General features: G+C 39.7%; 4 protein-coding genes across 4 annotated transcripts; 2 read left to right on the top strand and 2 right to left on the bottom strand.

The window, feature by feature from the left end:
* Window positions 1-1,411: 1,411 nt before the first annotated feature.
* Window positions 1,412-1,828, bottom strand: LOC130906039 (histone H4). The gene has a single exon (XM_057819921.1). The coding sequence runs from the start codon at window positions 1,802-1,804 to the stop codon at window positions 1,493-1,495; it is 312 nt and encodes a 103-aa protein (XP_057675904.1). The 5' UTR covers window positions 1,805-1,828; the 3' UTR covers window positions 1,412-1,492.
* Window positions 1,829-5,113: 3,285 nt separating this feature from the next.
* Window positions 5,114-5,577, top strand: LOC130905977 (histone H2A). Its single transcript, XM_057819809.1, has one exon. It carries the CDS (start codon window positions 5,128-5,130, stop codon window positions 5,512-5,514), a length of 387 nt encoding a protein of 128 aa, XP_057675792.1. The 5' UTR covers window positions 5,114-5,127; the 3' UTR covers window positions 5,515-5,577.
* A 3,047-nt stretch (window positions 5,578-8,624) lies between these two features.
* LOC130905474 (histone H2B 1/2-like) lies at window positions 8,625-9,097 on the top strand. The gene has a single exon (XM_057818920.1). It carries the CDS (start codon window positions 8,665-8,667, stop codon window positions 9,037-9,039), a length of 375 nt encoding a protein of 124 aa, XP_057674903.1. The 5' UTR covers window positions 8,625-8,664; the 3' UTR covers window positions 9,040-9,097.
* Window positions 9,098-11,166: 2,069 nt separating this feature from the next.
* LOC130905707 (zinc finger protein OZF-like) lies at window positions 11,167-17,152 on the bottom strand. Its single transcript, XM_057819323.1, has 2 exons — window positions 16,734-17,152; window positions 11,167-13,884 (listed from the first exon to the last, which is right to left on the bottom strand). The coding sequence occupies exons 1-2, from the start codon at window positions 16,765-16,767 to the stop codon at window positions 12,413-12,415; spliced, it is 1,506 nt and encodes a 501-aa protein (XP_057675306.1). The 5' UTR covers window positions 16,768-17,152; the 3' UTR covers window positions 11,167-12,412.
* Between the last annotated feature and the right edge of the window lie 1,529 nt (window positions 17,153-18,681).

The following is an 18,681-nucleotide window of genomic DNA, read 5'->3' as shown; positions in this document are numbered from 1 at the left end:
GTGGACAAGATAATTGTAAATATCAGCGTAGCAGATGTCAGGCAGACAGGGCGAAGACAGTTGGTCGAAAAACATCGATTTGGGCATCAAATATGGATCTGGCGACTGTATAGAACAAAGCTTTTCCACATAACGCCTTTTATGCAACACATCCAGTGAGTTTACGGCATCAGAAAGCACCGGGTCTTTCATGAAATGCATTTTAAATTCCTCGATCAATTGAAACCAATGCTAAAAAATGACGGACAAGTGGGCGGAACCATACAGCGAGCACGTGGTTTTGTGACGTCGGTGGGTAGGGTCTATATTTTTGTGCACACTTTTGCACGTAAGCAGTGCACACACATAAGCAATGACTTTAATAAAAGTGTTAAGTGAATGGTTTGTTAAATATTTAGAGATTTAAACTATCCTGCTGCAGACTTTAAGGTTCTCAAGAAAAGGAAACCTACTGACCTAATGCCTTACTTGACCTTATTATTATTTCTTATTCATTATTATTTCTTGCAAATTTATGTTTAATATTTATTTTGTTTAATGTTTTATTTTCTGTGAAATATATTTTTCCATAATATTTTATGTTACAATTAAATGCTTGATTTCTTATGTTTTGTTGCTATTTATTTTTATTTTGTTAAAGGTCTGTTTCAATCATTTCGAAATCTGTTTGAAAATTGTGCTAGTAAAATAAAATTCAAAAGCGGCAAGTGACTATTGTTTATTGGATTTGTTTTTAATGATCTACCATTAGAAGGCGGTAACATGCTACTATTAATTCGTTCTTTAATTACATTAAAAATATATTTAACTTAGGTAGAATAAAATTTGACCAAATACAACGTGTAGCAGGCAAATGTTCTGTGCATATGAATTTAAGGGTCATGGTTAAAGAGTAAGACTGACTAATCAGATTTTGTTGTTGATGGATTGGTTTGTGAGTTTGTAGGGAAACTGCTTTGCTAGTTATTAAAAGCAGCAGTTTTTCCATTGCAGTGCATATTTGACACAGAGACTTAATAGTTTTTGAGTGCTTGCTGTAGTTGTACATTAGATGTCATCAGAATGGCTGAGAACTCTGCAGGGTTGTGTATATAAATATATATGTGTTGTATATAAAATATGAACTTCCGGTATTGTTCTCGGATCGGGATCGTAATATTTGGCCCTGGTGTGACTTGGTATCGGATCGAATCCAAAATCACTGGTACAGTATTGCCCATCACAACAAATTGTTTTCTGTTAAATCTATGGAGCAAAGTCAGTGGAAAATTTAGTTGTATAAAATTAAAACGTCTAAATTCGGAGGCCAAAATACTGCATAGATGTATGTAATACAAATCAATATTTATTTAAAAAAAAAAAAAAAAAAAAAAATACATTGATAGGTAGCAGATAGCTACAAGCAGCATGATTCAGAACAAGCTCAGAAAAGAGTGTGTGTGGCCCTTAAAAGGACCTTTTGGGATGATTTGTAGCAATTTTGCTGAAGAATTTAACCGCCGAATCCGTACAGTGTACGTCCCTGTCTCTTCAGAGCATACACCACGTCCATGGCTGTAACGGTCTTCCTCTTGGCGTGTTCGGTGTAAGTGACGGCATCGCGGATGACGTTCTCCAGGAAGACCTTGAGCACACCACGTGTCTCTTCGTAGATAAGACCGGAGATTCGCTTGACACCGCCGCGGCGAGCCAAACGCCTGATAGCTGGCTTGGTGATACCTTGGATGTTATCACGGAGAACTTTACGGTGACGCTTAGCGCCGCCTTTTCCAAGACCCTTTCCACCTTTGCCACGGCCTGACATATTTATTCTTATTGCTGTATCTGAAACAGAATGCCTCAGGGACGGACAGCCTGCCGCTCTTATTACATGAATGCGGACCTAAATGAGAGCAGCTGACGCAGTGTGGGCGGGAAAGAAAGGAGCTTCACTCTGCAGCCCCTCCTACATGAATGTCTCTCCAGTTTCCCCTTTTTACATCGATGCTCTCAATGTTTTGATTATAATAAGGCTGTAACAATTTTAAACATGATTATTCTTTCATAATAACTTTAGCGTGACTTGGGGCCATAACCATTCTATTAATTTAGAAATTGATTTACAATTATTTTAGAAATACAATCATCTTTAATATTTGAACAATATAATAATTGCTAATATATACTTATATATATGGCGGAAAACACAGACAAGACTGAAAAAGCAGTTTCTGCTCTTTCACCCCTCTTTAAAATAAACTGCTGTATTTTAAGCTAAAACAACTGTTGTGTTTGATAGAGCAATATGTCTATATGCCGCCATAGCAGATTCATGGCGCACTAAGCCTCCAAACTATTTTTAATTTGTCCGTTTTACCCTGAAAACCCCCGTTTACAGACGTCGCGCAACCGCTTTTGTTTCAACCTAGCCATTAAAAGAAGGTAAGTAATTATATTTATTATATAAAATGGCTGTCAAATTTAGCTTAGAATCATTAATTGATGTCTAATATTTAGTTTTAAAAAAAAGAAAAAGAAACGACTTTAAAAAATTATTCATTTGCATATTTTAAACTAGTAAAACAATTACGTCACAATGAAAAATTTGGCAACTGTAAAAAAAAAAAAATCACGGATATCTACCACATAACTATCGCTTAGTTGTTGTTGTTTTTTTGTTACTGTTGCATTCTCCCTGATATGTTGGATGATAAGTAATCGATCAAAACAAAAAAAAATTGAAAAATAATGTTTAAAATGGTAACTATATGAAAAAGAAAATCTCAACTACTCCTTGTTGTCTGCGATTTCTGCATCGCGACCCTTGTTATATCACCATGGCTACGTTCATACTACAGGTTTTAATGCACGAATCCGATTTTTTGTCATATCCGTTTTTTTGGCGGGCCCGTTCAGACTGCTTTTATCCATTGAGACCGTTCAAGTATTACGCATGCGCACTAATTCGCAGTCCGACACGCGCTAAGCAAGAAGACCCGCATGCGCAGAAGCATCAAAACAAATGACACACGTCATCCGTCATTCCAGGGATATCATGTTTTGCTTTTCAAAAGGAGGACACAAATAACAGACATAAATAATCCCCGTTTAGACTTATATTCAAAGTTTATATGGATTGATAGCATGCACGCACTGTCCGTGCACGTCACGCACATATGGGCAGTTTGCCCCGACTCTCTCTCGGCCGTGTAAGCAATGTTGAAATATTGCTCACTTGTAACAGAGAAAACTGAGCATTCTCAGGCTTATCCTCAACCCATTTTTTATTTTTTATGACTGTTGTGAAGCCCAGCCCTTCCCCGAAAGCCGTGTTCACTGCAAGCTAGGCGCTAATAACGCACAGGTGCATCGCTACGGTAACGACTCTCTCGCTATTTGATGACGTAATTGCTGCATGAAATCCGATTTGCGGGACTGGACAGTACAGACCGCCGCAACAGTCTGGAAAAATGTGGCCCAGATCGGATTTAGACCACATACGAAAGTGACCCAGATCGGATTTGAAATGGTCCGGTTCTATGCGACTTGTCACGTTCAGACCGTCAAGTTAATGCCTCACTCGAGTCGGAAAAACACGAAAAAATCGGATTCGTGCATTAAGACCTGTAGTATGAACGTAGCCCATGTTTCACTCACAAAATAAAATTTAAAAATCCAGCTGTGTCCATTCACAGCTGTGACTGGACACTCGGTGAAACATGCTACATGGAGTTTTGGATCAAAACATGGTATGTACGCGATTATATCTCGTTAAAATCATGGCGTGTTTAATTCTGCTCTCGCGTGCTCTCGCCTCCAGTTGGGGTTTTACTGTTCGTAAGTTTTTTGTTTGTTTTAATCTCTCCTGTATACATTTTCTCTTCCCCCCAAAAATTGAGGTATTAAGCTTTCCTATGATGTATCACATGTGCTTATCGGACAATTTTGAAATTTGGCCAAATTGAGGGATTTGCTGAATTTATGATTAAAGTTTTTCTTCAAAAGTTAGGGGGGGAAAAAACGTGCATCACAAAAGAAAAAAAAAATTAAAAACAAAACTGGAGACAAAATGGCGGATTAGACTGGCGTCGTAAAGTTGAAATCACTAGAGTCAGGTATTTAAATGTTTTATATTTGCCAATTGGTAGCAATTTTACTGTAGTGAAAAAACTCATTTTCTGGTACTTGTTTTAACTTGACTAACCCATATCTTATACAGGGGCCGAAGCTGTACTCTGTTCATTATTCAACAAACACGCCAGCAATTTATTTATTTGCTGCATTTTAGTTGGAAACTGATATGCTAAAATTTAAGTACCTTTCATAGGATTTTCTCATTTAGATTCAAGTGTGGTGGCTCTGAAAAGAGCCGTTGTGGTAGTTAGTAGAAGGGAGATTTTACGCCCTCTCTCCGCGAATACGCCTGGCCAGTTGGATATCTTTCGGCATGATGGTGACCCTCTTGGCGTGAATAGCGCACAGGTTGGTGTCCTCGAACAAGCCGACCAAGTAAGCCTCGCTAGCCTCCTGCAGAGCCATGACCGCCGAACTTTGGAAGCGCAGATCAGTCTTGAAGTCCTGAGCGATCTCCCTCACCAAACGCTGGAAGGGCAACTTGCGGATGAGCAACTCGGTGGATTTCTGGTAGCGACGGATCTCACGAAGAGCTACTGTGCCGGGCCTGTAACGATGAGGCTTCTTGACTCCGCCGGTGGCTGGAGCACTCTTGCGGGCGGCTTTGGTGGCCAACTGCTTCCTGGGCGCTTTCCCGCCGGTGGATTTACGAGCTGTCTGCTTAGTTCTTGCCATTGCTGACTTTTCGCCTTGCTTCCGAAGGGGTGAATAAACAATGACGAATAGTGATTCGCGGCTTGCTTTTAAACGCTACAAATGACCGCTCAGTGAACCCGGCGCATCCAGATTGGTGGAGAGATCAGCCCCGCCTTGACGAGAGCCCTCCCACCTCAAGACCGATTGGCGGACTGCATTCAAGTTCCCCCGCCCCCAATGCAAAGCCCCTCTTCGCGCTGAAAGCCTCTCTCCTGGTTGGTCTATCACAAACGTCCCGCGCATTTTGCAGCTATTAAAGCTGGACTTTGGTCAGCTACCGGCACATTCTCTGTTCTTACTCAGCAAAGAATATTCAACATGAGCGGAAGAGGCAAAACCGGCGGCAAGGCAAGAGCAAAGGCCAAGACTCGTTCATCCCGTGCCGGACTGCAGTTCCCGGTCGGTCGTGTCCACAGACTTCTACGCAAAGGCAACTATGCTCAGCGCGTCGGCGCCGGTGCTCCCGTCTACTTGGCGGCTGTGCTGGAGTATTTGACCGCTGAAATTCTGGAGTTGGCCGGCAACGCAGCCCGCGACAACAAGAAGACTAGAATCATCCCCCGTCATCTGCAGCTGGCCGTGCGTAACGACGAGGAGTTGAACAAACTTTTGGGCGGAGTGACCATCGCTCAGGGCGGTGTGCTGCCCAACATCCAGGCCGTGCTTCTGCCAAAGAAGACCGAGAAGGCAGCCAAGGCCAAGTAAATCTTCAACGCCCGGAACAAGTCCCCAAAACGGCTCTTTTAAGAGCCACGCACTTTGTTTCTAGAGCTCTACTCCTTCACAAATTTGTCACTCTAAAAATCAAAAGTTGTTCATGGTATGCTACTGCTGAAATTTAAAAGTAAATGCTTCAGGAAGTTTAAAATATCACGTTCGTTGGGAGCTTCTTTCCAATCAGGGAACCTTTACACAAAACTTTTAAACAATTTATCTTCTACAAATCAACTGATTCATGAATCATTACCTCAGCTGATTATTCTAATAAAGGAAAATCAAATTAGTTCGGTGCATTCCTAATAAAAGTAGTTGAATCAAAGTTTGCAAATAGTGATCCCTCGTTTTTTTGCGTTTAAAGGGGTCCAGAACCCACCGCGATAAGTGGAAAATCCGCCAAGTAGCAACTAGGGAAGGGCGATACCAGTGATTTTGGATTCGATCCAATACCAAGTAACACCAAGGCCAAATATTGAGATCCCGATCCGATATTGATACCGGAAGTTCATATATATACAACCCTGCAGAGTTCTCAGCCATTCTGATATCTAATGTACAACTACAGCAAGCACTAAACTATTAAAAGTCTCTTTGTGTCAAATACGCATTGCAATGGAAAAACTGCTGCTTTTAATGACTAGCAAAGCAGTTTCCCTACAAACTCACAAACCAATCCATCAACAACAAAATCTGGTTAGTCAGTCTCACTCTTTAACCATGACCCTTAAATTCATATGCACAGAACATTTCCCTGCTACACGTTGTATTTGATCAAATTTTAATCTACCTAAGTCAAATATTTTTGATCTAATTAAAGAACAAATTAATAGTAGCATGTTACCACCCTCTAACGGTAGACCATTAAAAACAAATCCAATAAACAAGTCACTTGCAGTTTTTGAATTTTATTTGACTAACACAATTTTTAAACAGATTTTGAAATAATTGAAAGACCTTTAACAAAACAAAAATAAATAGCAACCAAACATAAGAAATCAAGCATTTAATAGTTTTTAACATAAAACAATATGGAAGAATATATTTCACAGAAAAATATTAAACAAAATAAATATTAAACGTAAAATATTTTTAAAAAGTGCACAAAATATACCCCAAAAAATAGACAAAGAAAATATAATATATTAATTCCAAATATCGATACTTTTGCTTGGGGATCGATCGATTCCTAAAACATAATGCGCTGGATCGAAATATCGATATTTTGGTATCGATCCGCCCATCCCTAGTGTGTGAATGTAGTCTGATTTAGCATTGGAAAATTACACTACACAATTATTATTATACTGTATTATTGTTCCAATTTGTTTTCCTGTGTGTAATTGCCATTTGTAATAGAACCAGCGGTATTTATTAAAGATTTAGTGTAGGATTTCAGGCTGTGGAGCAAATTCATGGAATTATAATGTTTTCTTTTGGGAAAATCCTGCTCTACATGCAACCATTTTGAATTACGAACAAGCTCCTGTAACGAATTAACTTCGTATGTAGAGGTATCACTGTATATGTTAATACTGTATAAACATATAGTGTACTCGATTTTACATAATTCACAAACAAAACTACGTATATGAACAGACTTATTAAAAAGTAGTCAAAATGTAATTAAATGAAATCAGTCCATGGTGGAAATAAAAATGTTTCGGACCAACCAACTAAAGTACGAAATTATTTTTGCTGAAGCTACTTGGACCCCCCCCCCCCCCCCCCCCCCCCAAATGTTAGTTTATAGAAGATTAGCACTTTATGCTGTTTGTTTTACAATTTAAATGTATTTTTGGGTTTTGCCAGGTTGTTTTCCAACTACAAATCTTTCAAATAAAGTTTGTTTAAGCTTAAATATAATTTGAAAACACATCTGTCAAGAAATAAAGTTGGAATGACCGGTTATGAAATTGTTACACTGGCTTCCAGTAAGTCAAAGGATGGACTATAAAATACTACTGCTCAGCTACAAAACACTTAATGGCCTTGGTCTAAAATATATGCTTGATTTGTTGGATCCATATGATCGGATCCATCTAGCCCCCTAAGGTCGTCTGGAACCGGTCTGCAGTATGTTCCAAGAACAAGTACCAAGCAGGTCGAGGCAGCATTCAGTCACCTCTGGAACAAGTTACCTGAAGGTCTTAAGTGTGCTCAAACTGTTAGCTCCTTTAAATCCGGGCTAAAAATGCTTTTGTTTACCACAGCAAATTCATAACTATATATTTTTAAAGTTTCAAGCTATTTGCTATTTATTCATTTTCTGATTTAATTCGATTTCCGATTTCAATTATTATTTCTTTTTAATTCTATTGATGATTTAATGTGATTTTTATGTATAATTTCATTTGTTTCAATTGTGTTTGTTTTAACTTTCTTTCGATTGAATGTGGTTTTCACGAATCATTTTATCTCTGTTCGTGGACTTTCATGTGATGTAAAGCGCTTTGGTTGGATTGTGCTATAAAAATAAATTTGCCTTGCCTAATCTGTATGACTGCCGTGGCTCCTTTTCACTTGTGGGAGAGCAAGCTTGTTTAACAACTGTTTACAACCATGCAGCACTAAATGTAACAAATGAAGTAATCAAGGCAAATGAAACGAAAAACATTAATTTAAAGTGCAGCAACTACTGTTATAACGACGACCCAATAATAAGATCATATGCATTGATGATTACTTGTAGAGCGGTTTTACAAATGCTCAAAGACGCTTTACATTTAAAAACAAGGTAAACAACATGAGCAGAGTTTAAAAAAAAAAAAAATAATAATAATAATAATAATAATAATAGAAAAAAAAACCGTGAGAGCCAATTATGGCAGTAACGTAATGTACGTAAAGTATATGATTTAAATTAAAACAGTTACATGACTTGAGTCAAACATTTTGAACAAAGCACCTCTATGTATGGTCATTCGTGGACAAATTAGGCCAACTGTCTTCTTTCAGGTCGGCAGACTGGTCCCCCGCTCACAAAAAGGCGCGTTCGGGAGCTTTTTTGTCTGACCCCGCCCTCCTAGAGTCTCAGCCAATTGGAGCGTGGCGCTAGAACAGCGCGCGATGCTCCAGCCACATATAAAGACACGGACGTCCTCGACCGCAGATATTCAACCTTAGTTGACTATTGCAACCATGCCTGAACCAGCGAAGACTGCTCCCAAGAAGGGCTCCAAGAAAGCCGTCGCCAAGAGCGTCAGTAAGACCGGAAAGAAGAAGAGAAGGACCAGGAAGGAGAGTTATGCCATTTACGTGTACAAGGTATTGAAACAAGTCCACCCCGATACCGGTATCTCCTCCAAAGCCATGAGCATCATGAACTCCTTCGTCAACGACATCTTCGAGCGCATCGCTTCCGAGGCCTCCCGTCTGGCACACTACAACAAGCGCTCTACCATCTCCTCCCGGGAGATCCAGACCGCCGTGCGTCTCCTGCTGCCCGGTGAGCTTGCCAAGCACGCTGTGTCTGAGGGTACCAAGGCCGTCACTAAGTACACCAGCTCCAAGTAAACTGCGTAGGCAGCAACTCAACCCAACGGCTCTTTTAAGAGCCACATACTTGTTCAAGAGAGTTAATATTTTACACAGTAGGAATCCATATGGTCAGTGACGCTAACTGCTTGGATTGGACAGGACAAAAATACTTGAAAGTGTGTTTCTGTAATTTTTAATATTTATTATTGGGGAACGGTGGCCCTCACAGCAATTAACTCCCTGAGCCTCACATTTCCCCCTGATTTTTACTGCAACACCAGGGGGGAAAAAAGTGCAGTTTTTGGTCTGAAATATTTCATGCCTTTATTGGTCATTTTTAACGTTAATGTGATTTTGGTTTGAAATGAGCACTTACATTTGCCTCTTTGACGGTGTGTTTTGTCTCGGCCAAAGAGGGCATGCCAAACCTCATGATTTGATTTCAAAGGGTGAAGTTTCTTCCAATCATCTCACAGAAGTGGCAATAGTAACTAAATTCAGTGTATTTATTGGTTTAGATCAAAACATTTTACTGAAGACTAGTGATGGGAATTCCGGCTCTGTTCTGCCAAAATCTCCATCGGCGAAACGTCTACATTAGTCCAATTTGACACCTAAAGTACTACCGTGCGCGCCAAACTTGTTTTGTTTAGATGCATACAGGAATAACGTACTAAAAAAATGCCTGCAGAAAATACTTAAATGTAGTTATATCAAATAAGGACGGTTTAAATACGCTACGTGACTAATGTGGTCAACTGCTTCAAAGCTAACACAAAAAAACACAATGGTTAAAAGTATGAGAGGGTAATACATGCGAAAAGTATCTTTGAGGCAGTGAAAAGGTTCTGAATAACTAAATACAAACAAAAATAGTGAGTACTCGCTGCGCGCATGCGTGTGGATGCATGCGCAAGCACGCTGAGCATTGTGTAGTAGACGTTTAGCCGCGTAGTAAGGAATGGCCGAACACCGGTGTTCTACCAAAATCTGCTACATTGGCGAAACGTCTACACTGGTCGAATTTGACACCCAAAGTACTACCGTGCGCTCTAAACTTGTTTTGTTTAGATGCATCCAGGCATAACATACTAAAAATGCCTGAAGAAAATACTTAAATGTAGCTGTAGCAAATAAGAATGGTTTAAATTCGCTACGTGAGGTCAACTGCTTCAAAGCTAACACAAAAAAACAATGGTTAAAAGTATTAGAGGGTAATACATGCAAAAAGTATATTTGAGGCAGTAAAAAGGTTCTAAAAACCTGAATAAAAACAAAAATAGTGAGTTCTCGCCGCTTCTAACCGATGTGCTAATGCGTGTGGATGCTTGCGCAAGCGCGCTGAGCATTGTGTAGGACGTTTTGCCGCGTAGTACTCACGATTTGTTTTTAGTTATTTAGAACCTTTTCACTGCCTCAAAGATACTTTTAGCATGTATTACCCTCTCATACGTCTAACCATTGTTTTTTTCTTGTGTTAAGCTTTGAAGCGGTTGAGTCACGTAGCGTATTTAAACCGTCCTTGTTTGATATAACTACATTTGAGTATTTTCTGCAGGCATTTTTTTAGTACGTTATTCCTGTATGCATCTAAACAAAACAAGTTTAGAGCACACGGTAGTACTTTCGGTGTCAAATTCGACCAATGTAGACGATTCGCCGATGTAGCAGATTTTGGCAGAACGCCGGCTCTTTTGGCTCCCAAATGGCTCGTTTTTGTTGTTGCTTAAATTCATTTACTACCAAAAATAATGTAAAATTATGTGTAAAACGAATTACTAATAAAAAAATATACAGTATATCAAATATTTATTAATTATATGGCCTTATTTATATTCTTCTGAACATTTGCAATTTTGCAAGGCCCAGAAAAATTCTGTTCTATTGCTATATAAACATGTAACCCACCAAAAGAAAGATTAGACTCTCTTCAGCAGAAAAAAAAATCTTTAGAAATCAGCATTAGAAAATAGCTTAGAGCAATTTTCCAATTTCTGATGTAAAAGCATATATTTCAAACATAACTCCGACTTTAACACAGCTATTTTTCGCTTTTGTGACATCCCGAACATCTGAATAGTGTTTTCGTTCAACTGCATAATATCAACAACAAGACAAATAGAGCTTTTGATTGCAAAGTAACAATTTATTTACACATAACTATTGAACTTTTTGCGCACATAACAACGGAGAAGGCTCTTGGCTGCTCCCGGTTGAATGAGGTGGCTCCCAGTAATCTGCGGAGTCCGGATCAAGATCGGTCTCACTTTTTTCATCATCTTCATTGTTGGTTTAAACTTCGGGCTCAGAAGTAACACAACGTGAGCTCCGTAGAACGCTATGGAACCTGATGCTGTTGTGGCCGTCACCGTCGGTCTCATCAAGATATTTTTTTTTAATCTTTGACGATGGTTTCGTTTTCTTTTCAAAACACTCCTCCAGTGTTGTTTGCCTTTTTTCCGATCGTTCCCCACATTTTCTCACACGTCTTCACAAGATCTCCAACTTTCGTTTCCTGACTATTTTTCTTCACTTCCTTTCTTGGCCCAAGATGGGTTCTTACAAAATGCGCTACTGCCCTCCAGTGGCCAGTTTTATTGCTTTAAAATGAGTTTTGAGCATTGTGCATTGCAGTTTAGGTGCAACAGAACTTAGAGAAAAATGTAAAAGACGTATAAATACATTTTTGGGACACTGAAACAATTAAAAATAGAACGTATTTATACGTTTTTGGGAGCAAATGAGTTAATTACTGTATCATACTCAGGAAATGTTTTGTTATGGTTTGGAGAGTTTTGTTATTTTTTTAGCGATAGTCTTTTTAACCCTATTTCAGCCTGTTTTCAATAAATTAATTTTTTAAAGTGCTTTTTGTCTCACACACACACCCTTCTTGCTCGTGCATAGTACAGCCCAACTTAAAACGTGCAAAAGGTAAATTATAGCTATTTTTCAACTGATTTTAAGATTTTGAGTCACTTGCTCTATAAAGGTTTTCAGGTTAAGTGACAACATTTGATCTTCTTCTCAAAATTATCTTGAACGCAGTAAAATCGTAGGTCCAAATTGCTTAGCGATGCCCCTCAAAACAAGGTGAAGCCATTTATCAACCGAGTTTGAACGTGAATGCAACAGTGAGCTATGCTTCTTTCCTGAGATGAGCCGGCATGCTTGAAGCCCCAAGTTGACAGGAACTTGCATAATAAGGTGTGCGTTGACGTCACAATATCTGCTCATTCACACAGCTCTTTGACAAACGAAATCCATTGCAAACAAATCATAGCAACAAAATAGAATTCCGTCGCAGATCCCATTTAAGGGTACCTTCCCAGTGGCTTTTGGATCACAAACTCCTCCACAAAAGGTTTCTAGACTGCGTGATTTCTTGTGTGTACACTCAAGTTCTGCTTTACATAGACTCTTTGTCCACAAACTGAGTGTGCGAAAGGTTTCTCTCCAGTGTGGGTTCTTGGGTGTATTCGTAAACTTGACTTGTCAGGGAATCTTCTGGAGAAGATTTTTCACCCGTGTGCCTCATTGTGTGATTTACAAAGTTTTCCTTGCGAGTGAATGTTTTATCACAAAGTGAGCAGGAGAAAGGCTTCTCGACAGTATGTCTTCTTGCATGATTCTTCAAATGACTTTTTTGAGTGAATCTTCGGTCACAAACTGGACATGAAAAAGGTTTCTCACCAGTGTGGGTTCTTGTGTGCACTTTCAAAGAGTCCCTTTGAGTGAATGTCTGGCCACAAACTGCGCAGGCAAAAGGTTTCTCCCCTGTGTGTATTCTCACGTGGAGTTTTAAAGATTCCTTGTAAGCGAATGTTTGGCCGCAAAATGAGCAGGCAAATGGTTTCTCCCCAGTGTGGATTCTTGTGTGCATTTGTAACCCTCTATTTAATTTGAATTTTTTACCACAGACTGAGCAGGTGAAAGGTTTCTCACCAATGTGGGATCTCGTGTGTTGCTGTAAGTATTCTTTCCGGGAGAATTTTTGGTCACAAATTGAGCAGGAGAAAGGTTTCTCACCAGAGTGCGTCCACGAGTGTATTTTTAAGACTTGCCTCCGAGCAAATTTCTCCCCGCAAATTGAGCAGGAGAATGGTTTCTCACCAGTGTGGCTTCTCATGTGACAATTTAAGGAATCCTTGTAAGAGAAGGATATCCCACAAATTGAGCAGGAGAAAGGTTTCTCGCCGGTGTGTCTTCTCGTGTGACTTTTTAAGGATTCCTTGTGAGTGAATTTCTGCCCACAAACTGAACAGGAAAAGGGTTTCTCTCCGGTGTGTGTCCTTGTGTGTCTTTGTAAGTGTTCCTTTCTCGAGAATTTTTTATCACAAACTGAGCACTGGAATGGTTTCTCGCCAGTGTGGCTCATCATATGATTTTTGAAATGACACGTTTGGCCAAAACATTTGCCACATAGAGAGCATTTCCATCGTTTGTTTTCGTGACCCATCTGACCTTCATCGTCAACGTCAGGCGAGTGTGACGTGCCGTCGTCGCTTTCTGACAGTGGCGCTATGAGGCCTTCTGCTTGGGATCTTTCTGGTGAGCTGCCGCTCAGAGGCCCTCTGCTTGCTTCACTTAGATCTTCACCTTCAACACCAGTCACTAAAAACGTGGTGATCTGATCTTCCTCTTTAATTTGTGGTGGCTCTTCCTCCTCCTTTTTGATACTGGATATCTGCAGCATCACCTCCTCTTTAACGTGCGGGTCCCCTGATTCCTCGTTAACGTAAGGAGGCTTCTCCTCCTTTATATTTGGGAGGTGCTCCTGCTCCTCGTTTTCTTGCAGGTTCTCCGGCTCTTCTTCCTCTTTCACGGGATAGGGCCCAGGCTCATTGTACTCGGGACCAAGACATTGTTCACTGACGTTTCCTGTGGGACAAGAAGATAATGACACATGGTTTTTCCCCAAGTCAATTTTCATGTTGCATATTGTTAGCTGTGCCTCTGTTGAAATCATTCACCGTTATTGATAATGACAGAAATCCAACTAAACTGTTTAAATGGATAACAAGTGAGTGGCAAACTCCTTAGTGTCGACTGATTTTATCCTGACGTGGGACAAAGCAAGTACCTCGACATAAAATTGCTTCGACATCCAGCGTGAAATTTGACTCGCCATTTCTACATCCGACGACATGCTCGAAATACGACGATTTAGCGCTGTAGTTTCTTTGTTTTCCCGTAAGACCAACGCACATCGGATTTTCTTGTGAGTGAAATCAACATGGGTTCCAAGAATGTTAGTGCAAGTGGTGAAAAAGGAAAAAGGTGACGCTTATCATTGAATTGAAGATGGAAATTAAAGAAAAATATGAGCCTGGTGTGCGCGTCTGTGAACTGGCTCGACAATACAGCCATAGATTGATCTCAACAGTCCTCCTCTGAGCTCCGTTTACCAGTCTTTATAAGTTAAGGTGACTGTAATTATTGTAACATCGCCAAAGAAATCGCCAGCTTCGTCAGGTTTTTAATCACTTATTTCAGAACTTGTGCAACACAACATGCCAACTGTCCGCCGTAGCTGACGGCAACAACAGAACATGAAAAGTGAAAGTAAAAACTAATGCACCTTCCTCACTCTGTCACGTCAGCCAAGCAGTACGTTCACGTGCAGCATGCAAAACACACGCTACATTAGACCCCGATTCGTTAAATTATTATAGGTATTATTGTTATAATTATTACTATTATTATATTACTATTTCGATTTTTATTTACAATGTATTTGTTTTGCTCTGTGTAATTGCAATTTGCAATAGCATCAGCAGTATTACTTAAGGTTTTTAGTGTAGGTTTTCAGGCTATGGAACAAATTCATAGAATTATAATGTATTCTTATGGGCTCAACGTACGACCATTTCAACGTACAAACAAGGTCCTGGAACGAATTAACTTCGTATGTAGAGGTACCACTGTACTGCAATAGAATCCAAGCATTTGTCAAATGTTGGTCTGTGAAAAAAATGGGCTCCTTTTGGACCCTGCCTACTACTTTAAACCGGGGTCTCCAAACTGTGACCTGCAGCCCAGTTTTAATTGGCCCCCAGCAAATTATGACCTATGCACGATCTCCCTGAGTTTTGGGAACTTGGGATATCTCCTAACTTTACCCAATGTGGTAGGATATGCACTCTTTAGCCACATTACAGCCCAAGATAAAACCTAAGTACAAGTAGTCCCCGGATTACAACGGACCCGACTTAACAGATTTCGACTTCACGCCACCTTCGTCTCGTCCCCCCCCCCCCCCAAATGTTGACATTTGTTTTGTAATGCATGCTTTTATTTTGGCGCAGGAAGCGAGCGCATGAACAGACGCGCCAACTCCACACACACACACACAAATCAGCCGAGTGAAAGAGGTGACAGCCTGCGCGCGCTTTTGTTGATAGTGAAGAATCCACAGAGCCAACACCTGTATATAACACCTTTTGTAGTGCGTTTTCAATTGTGGTCAAAAACTTGGGGCGAGTTTATGTGATTGTTTTTAGTAATATGCGGACACTAACTCATAGATGCTAATCGTTTGTTATTGCTGTACCAGCAGCTTGTAAATGCAAATTTGAATTGCTGTTATTGAAGATGAGACCAATTTACGTTCTTTTTATTTTAGTTTCATTCTACAAGTGTTGATGTCATGAGCCGCTGAAAAACGTCAGCAAACCACTCGGACGTCATTTCGGAGCTTACTGTCTAGCTAGGACTTAAGTCCAACGTCTTGGCAAGGACAGTACAATGACGTACAATTCATGTTTATGGATAGTTATCTTTAATTTAGAGGCTGTTTAGGGGTTTTTAAAGGGTTAGTTCCGACTTATGCGGAAATCCGGGTTACATCGACAGCGCAGGAACTGAACTCGTTCGTAAACCGGGGACTACCTATACACATCACACCTTTAGGTACGTGACAAAACCAGGAAAAGTGGGGTTCAATGGTGGACAAAAAAACTGCCAAAATTAAAAATAGATACAAGTGAAAATAACGACTACATATACAAAAATGAGAAATAGCAATCAAAATTAAAAATGTATATGGAAATATATACACAAATAAATCAAAGTAAAAATAATTTTTTAAAAAAACCACAAAAATAATTCTATAAAAAATGAATAAAATATCAACGAATAAATAAAAGCACTTTGCGCTCATATTTATTTCATTGTAAGCATTCAACATACAGAAGGAAATGCTATTAAAATAAAGGGCGGTCGTAAAATTGTTGAACTGTTCACCTATTGGTCAGTTGGCATACTAGACATTTGTAGTTGGTAGAACTTTCGTTAGCAATAATTAAAATTGTAATTAAAAGATATTTTAAGAATTCCGTTTTCGTAAGAGGACATGAGTTACCACTTTCCGTAAATTTCACATTCAAATATTGAGGGGGAAAAATGCCAATCAGTTTTCACTGAAACACAATGTATAACAATGGTCTGGTAAATCCCCGGATAACTGACAGTGAACTTTTGTTTTTCAGCCCATTTTCAAAATATTGCTACTTATGTAAACCCTTTCCAATTCACTAATGCTCAAACAAAACATTTTTAAACTCATTTGCTGCCATTTACGGCGTCCAGTCGATTTCGACCGGGAGGATTTAAATCGATTGTGCATTCGTTACCTCTTGTAACATTATATAATTAAATATAAAGTCACACACGAAGTGAAATTGATGAGGGGATAACATTGAAACCATTTCCGAAATCTGTGAACCAACCTGCAAGTCTGTTCAGAACTATATTTGCTTGCATTTTGCAAACGGTCGAGAGTTGATGACGTCGTGCTTCTTTCGCACCACCCAGTTGTGCCTCGAACGTTGCAGCTGGCGTCCAGCCAGCTCACATTCTGCCCAATTCGATGTTGATGAGTCGATCACAACCACGTATTTACCTTTGTTCGCAAACTAAGCTAAGAAGAGCTAAACTATGCTAAGCTAAGCTAAGCTAAGTAGGCCGCGAAGCTTCAACGATTTCAAGATGGATGCAGCGAATGTTTTTAGCTTCATTTCGTTAGTGTTAGGCGTCCTGCTTTGGTAGGTTAACACCGCACAAGGCAGAAAGGTTTGTAGAGCGCGTGTGGCTATTTCGTGGAGAAAAAACTGCCACTTGAGGTAGCAAGTTGACAGCGCTGCGACAAGTGGTTGTGCGCATGCGCAAACAAGCAGCTCTCCAGTTGGTTTAAAGTGCCTCTGACAGCATGAAAAAAAAAAATCTCAACTAGCATTGTTATGTGAATCAGAGTCATATTTTGAGACGATTCGACTATATACAACAATTTGGCGAAGCGCAGATGACGAGAAATTAGTCTTTTAATCTGCTGTTTAGACATGCCTGTCATTATGGCGCTCTAACTTCCTCAGCTGGATAATGACGTCAGATGGGTCACGATTTCATCTGATTTAGAATTCAGCCCATTGAGGAGGGAAGATTCAGAACGAGGAAAATACAACAGAGAGGAGCAAAATGTCATGAATGTTTCAATCTCTGTACTACAATATTTTACAGGATATTATTTTTATCTAAGTATTTTCCCCAATTGCTAAATAAATGGTATGGTCTTGACAATTAACAATCTTGTGCTAAATGGAATATGAAATATTAAAAATGTAGTTATTCAGTACGACAGGGCAAAATTACTGCATAATGGTCAAAACTGGCAACTTCTTCCTCTCCCGAACGGTATTTTATGCCACCGGAGTTAGTCCGACTTTTGTCATTTCCCTGCCCCAGATTCGGAAGAAAGAGCATCGTTCTGCTGGGGCCACGGCAGTGCTCGTCCTCGTTGCCGGAAATGAACGCCGAAAATAGACCATTCTCGGTGGACAAACCGGCTGACGTTGGAGCGGGGTGCTGCTCAGGGCTAAGCCGAGAAAAGCGCATTCTTGGCGGGCATGCCTATATCGGCCGGCGACCTTGGTGATGGACGAGCCCCCGGTCGTCGGCCGTGTGGCCTTCTCGGTGGACAGGGGATGTGGAAAAACTCTGTTTACATAAAGACAGCCGCTATCTACATTCACTAATAGACTAGCACTGTACTTCAACATATTTACGTAAAATAAATGCTAACTGCTAGTTTTTTTGCTTTTAACCAAGAATAAAGACCGTTTAACATCCATATCGATAAAGAATTTGGGGATGTAAGCATTTATTCACAAGAATTTACACCAGATAGCTCTGTTTACATAAGGCGGCTGCTAGCTAGATTTTCTATAACAAAGTAGCATTGTACTTAAACATATTTACGTAAAATAAATGCCAACTGCACGTTTCTTTTATTGTTTTTTTTTTTTGTTTTTTTTTGCTTTCAACCAAGAATCAAGACTGTTTTACGTCAATATCTATATAGAATTTGAAGATTTAAGCATTTATCCACAATAATTTTCACCGGATAGCACTGTTTACATAGGGCAGCCGCTAGCTACATTTACTAACAGACTAGCATTGTACTTCGACATATTTACGTAAAATAAATGCTAACTGCACTTTTTTTTTTTGCGTTTAACCAAGAATTGAGACTGTTTTACGTCCACATCTAGAAAGAATTCAGGGGTTTAAGCATTTATTTACAAGAATTTTCACCAAATAAAAGCTCCTTGTCTGTAATTCCACTCGATCAGGTTTGACGGCCTCACCAACCAGCTACACTGTTGTTTTGGTAAGAGAAAG

Source organism: Corythoichthys intestinalis, chromosome 17 (genome assembly GCF_030265065.1).
Source record: "Corythoichthys intestinalis isolate RoL2023-P3 chromosome 17, ASM3026506v1, whole genome shotgun sequence".
Lineage (NCBI taxonomy): Eukaryota > Metazoa > Chordata > Actinopteri > Syngnathiformes > Syngnathidae > Corythoichthys > Corythoichthys intestinalis.
This window is presented reverse-complemented; position numbering and strand designations above follow the sequence as displayed.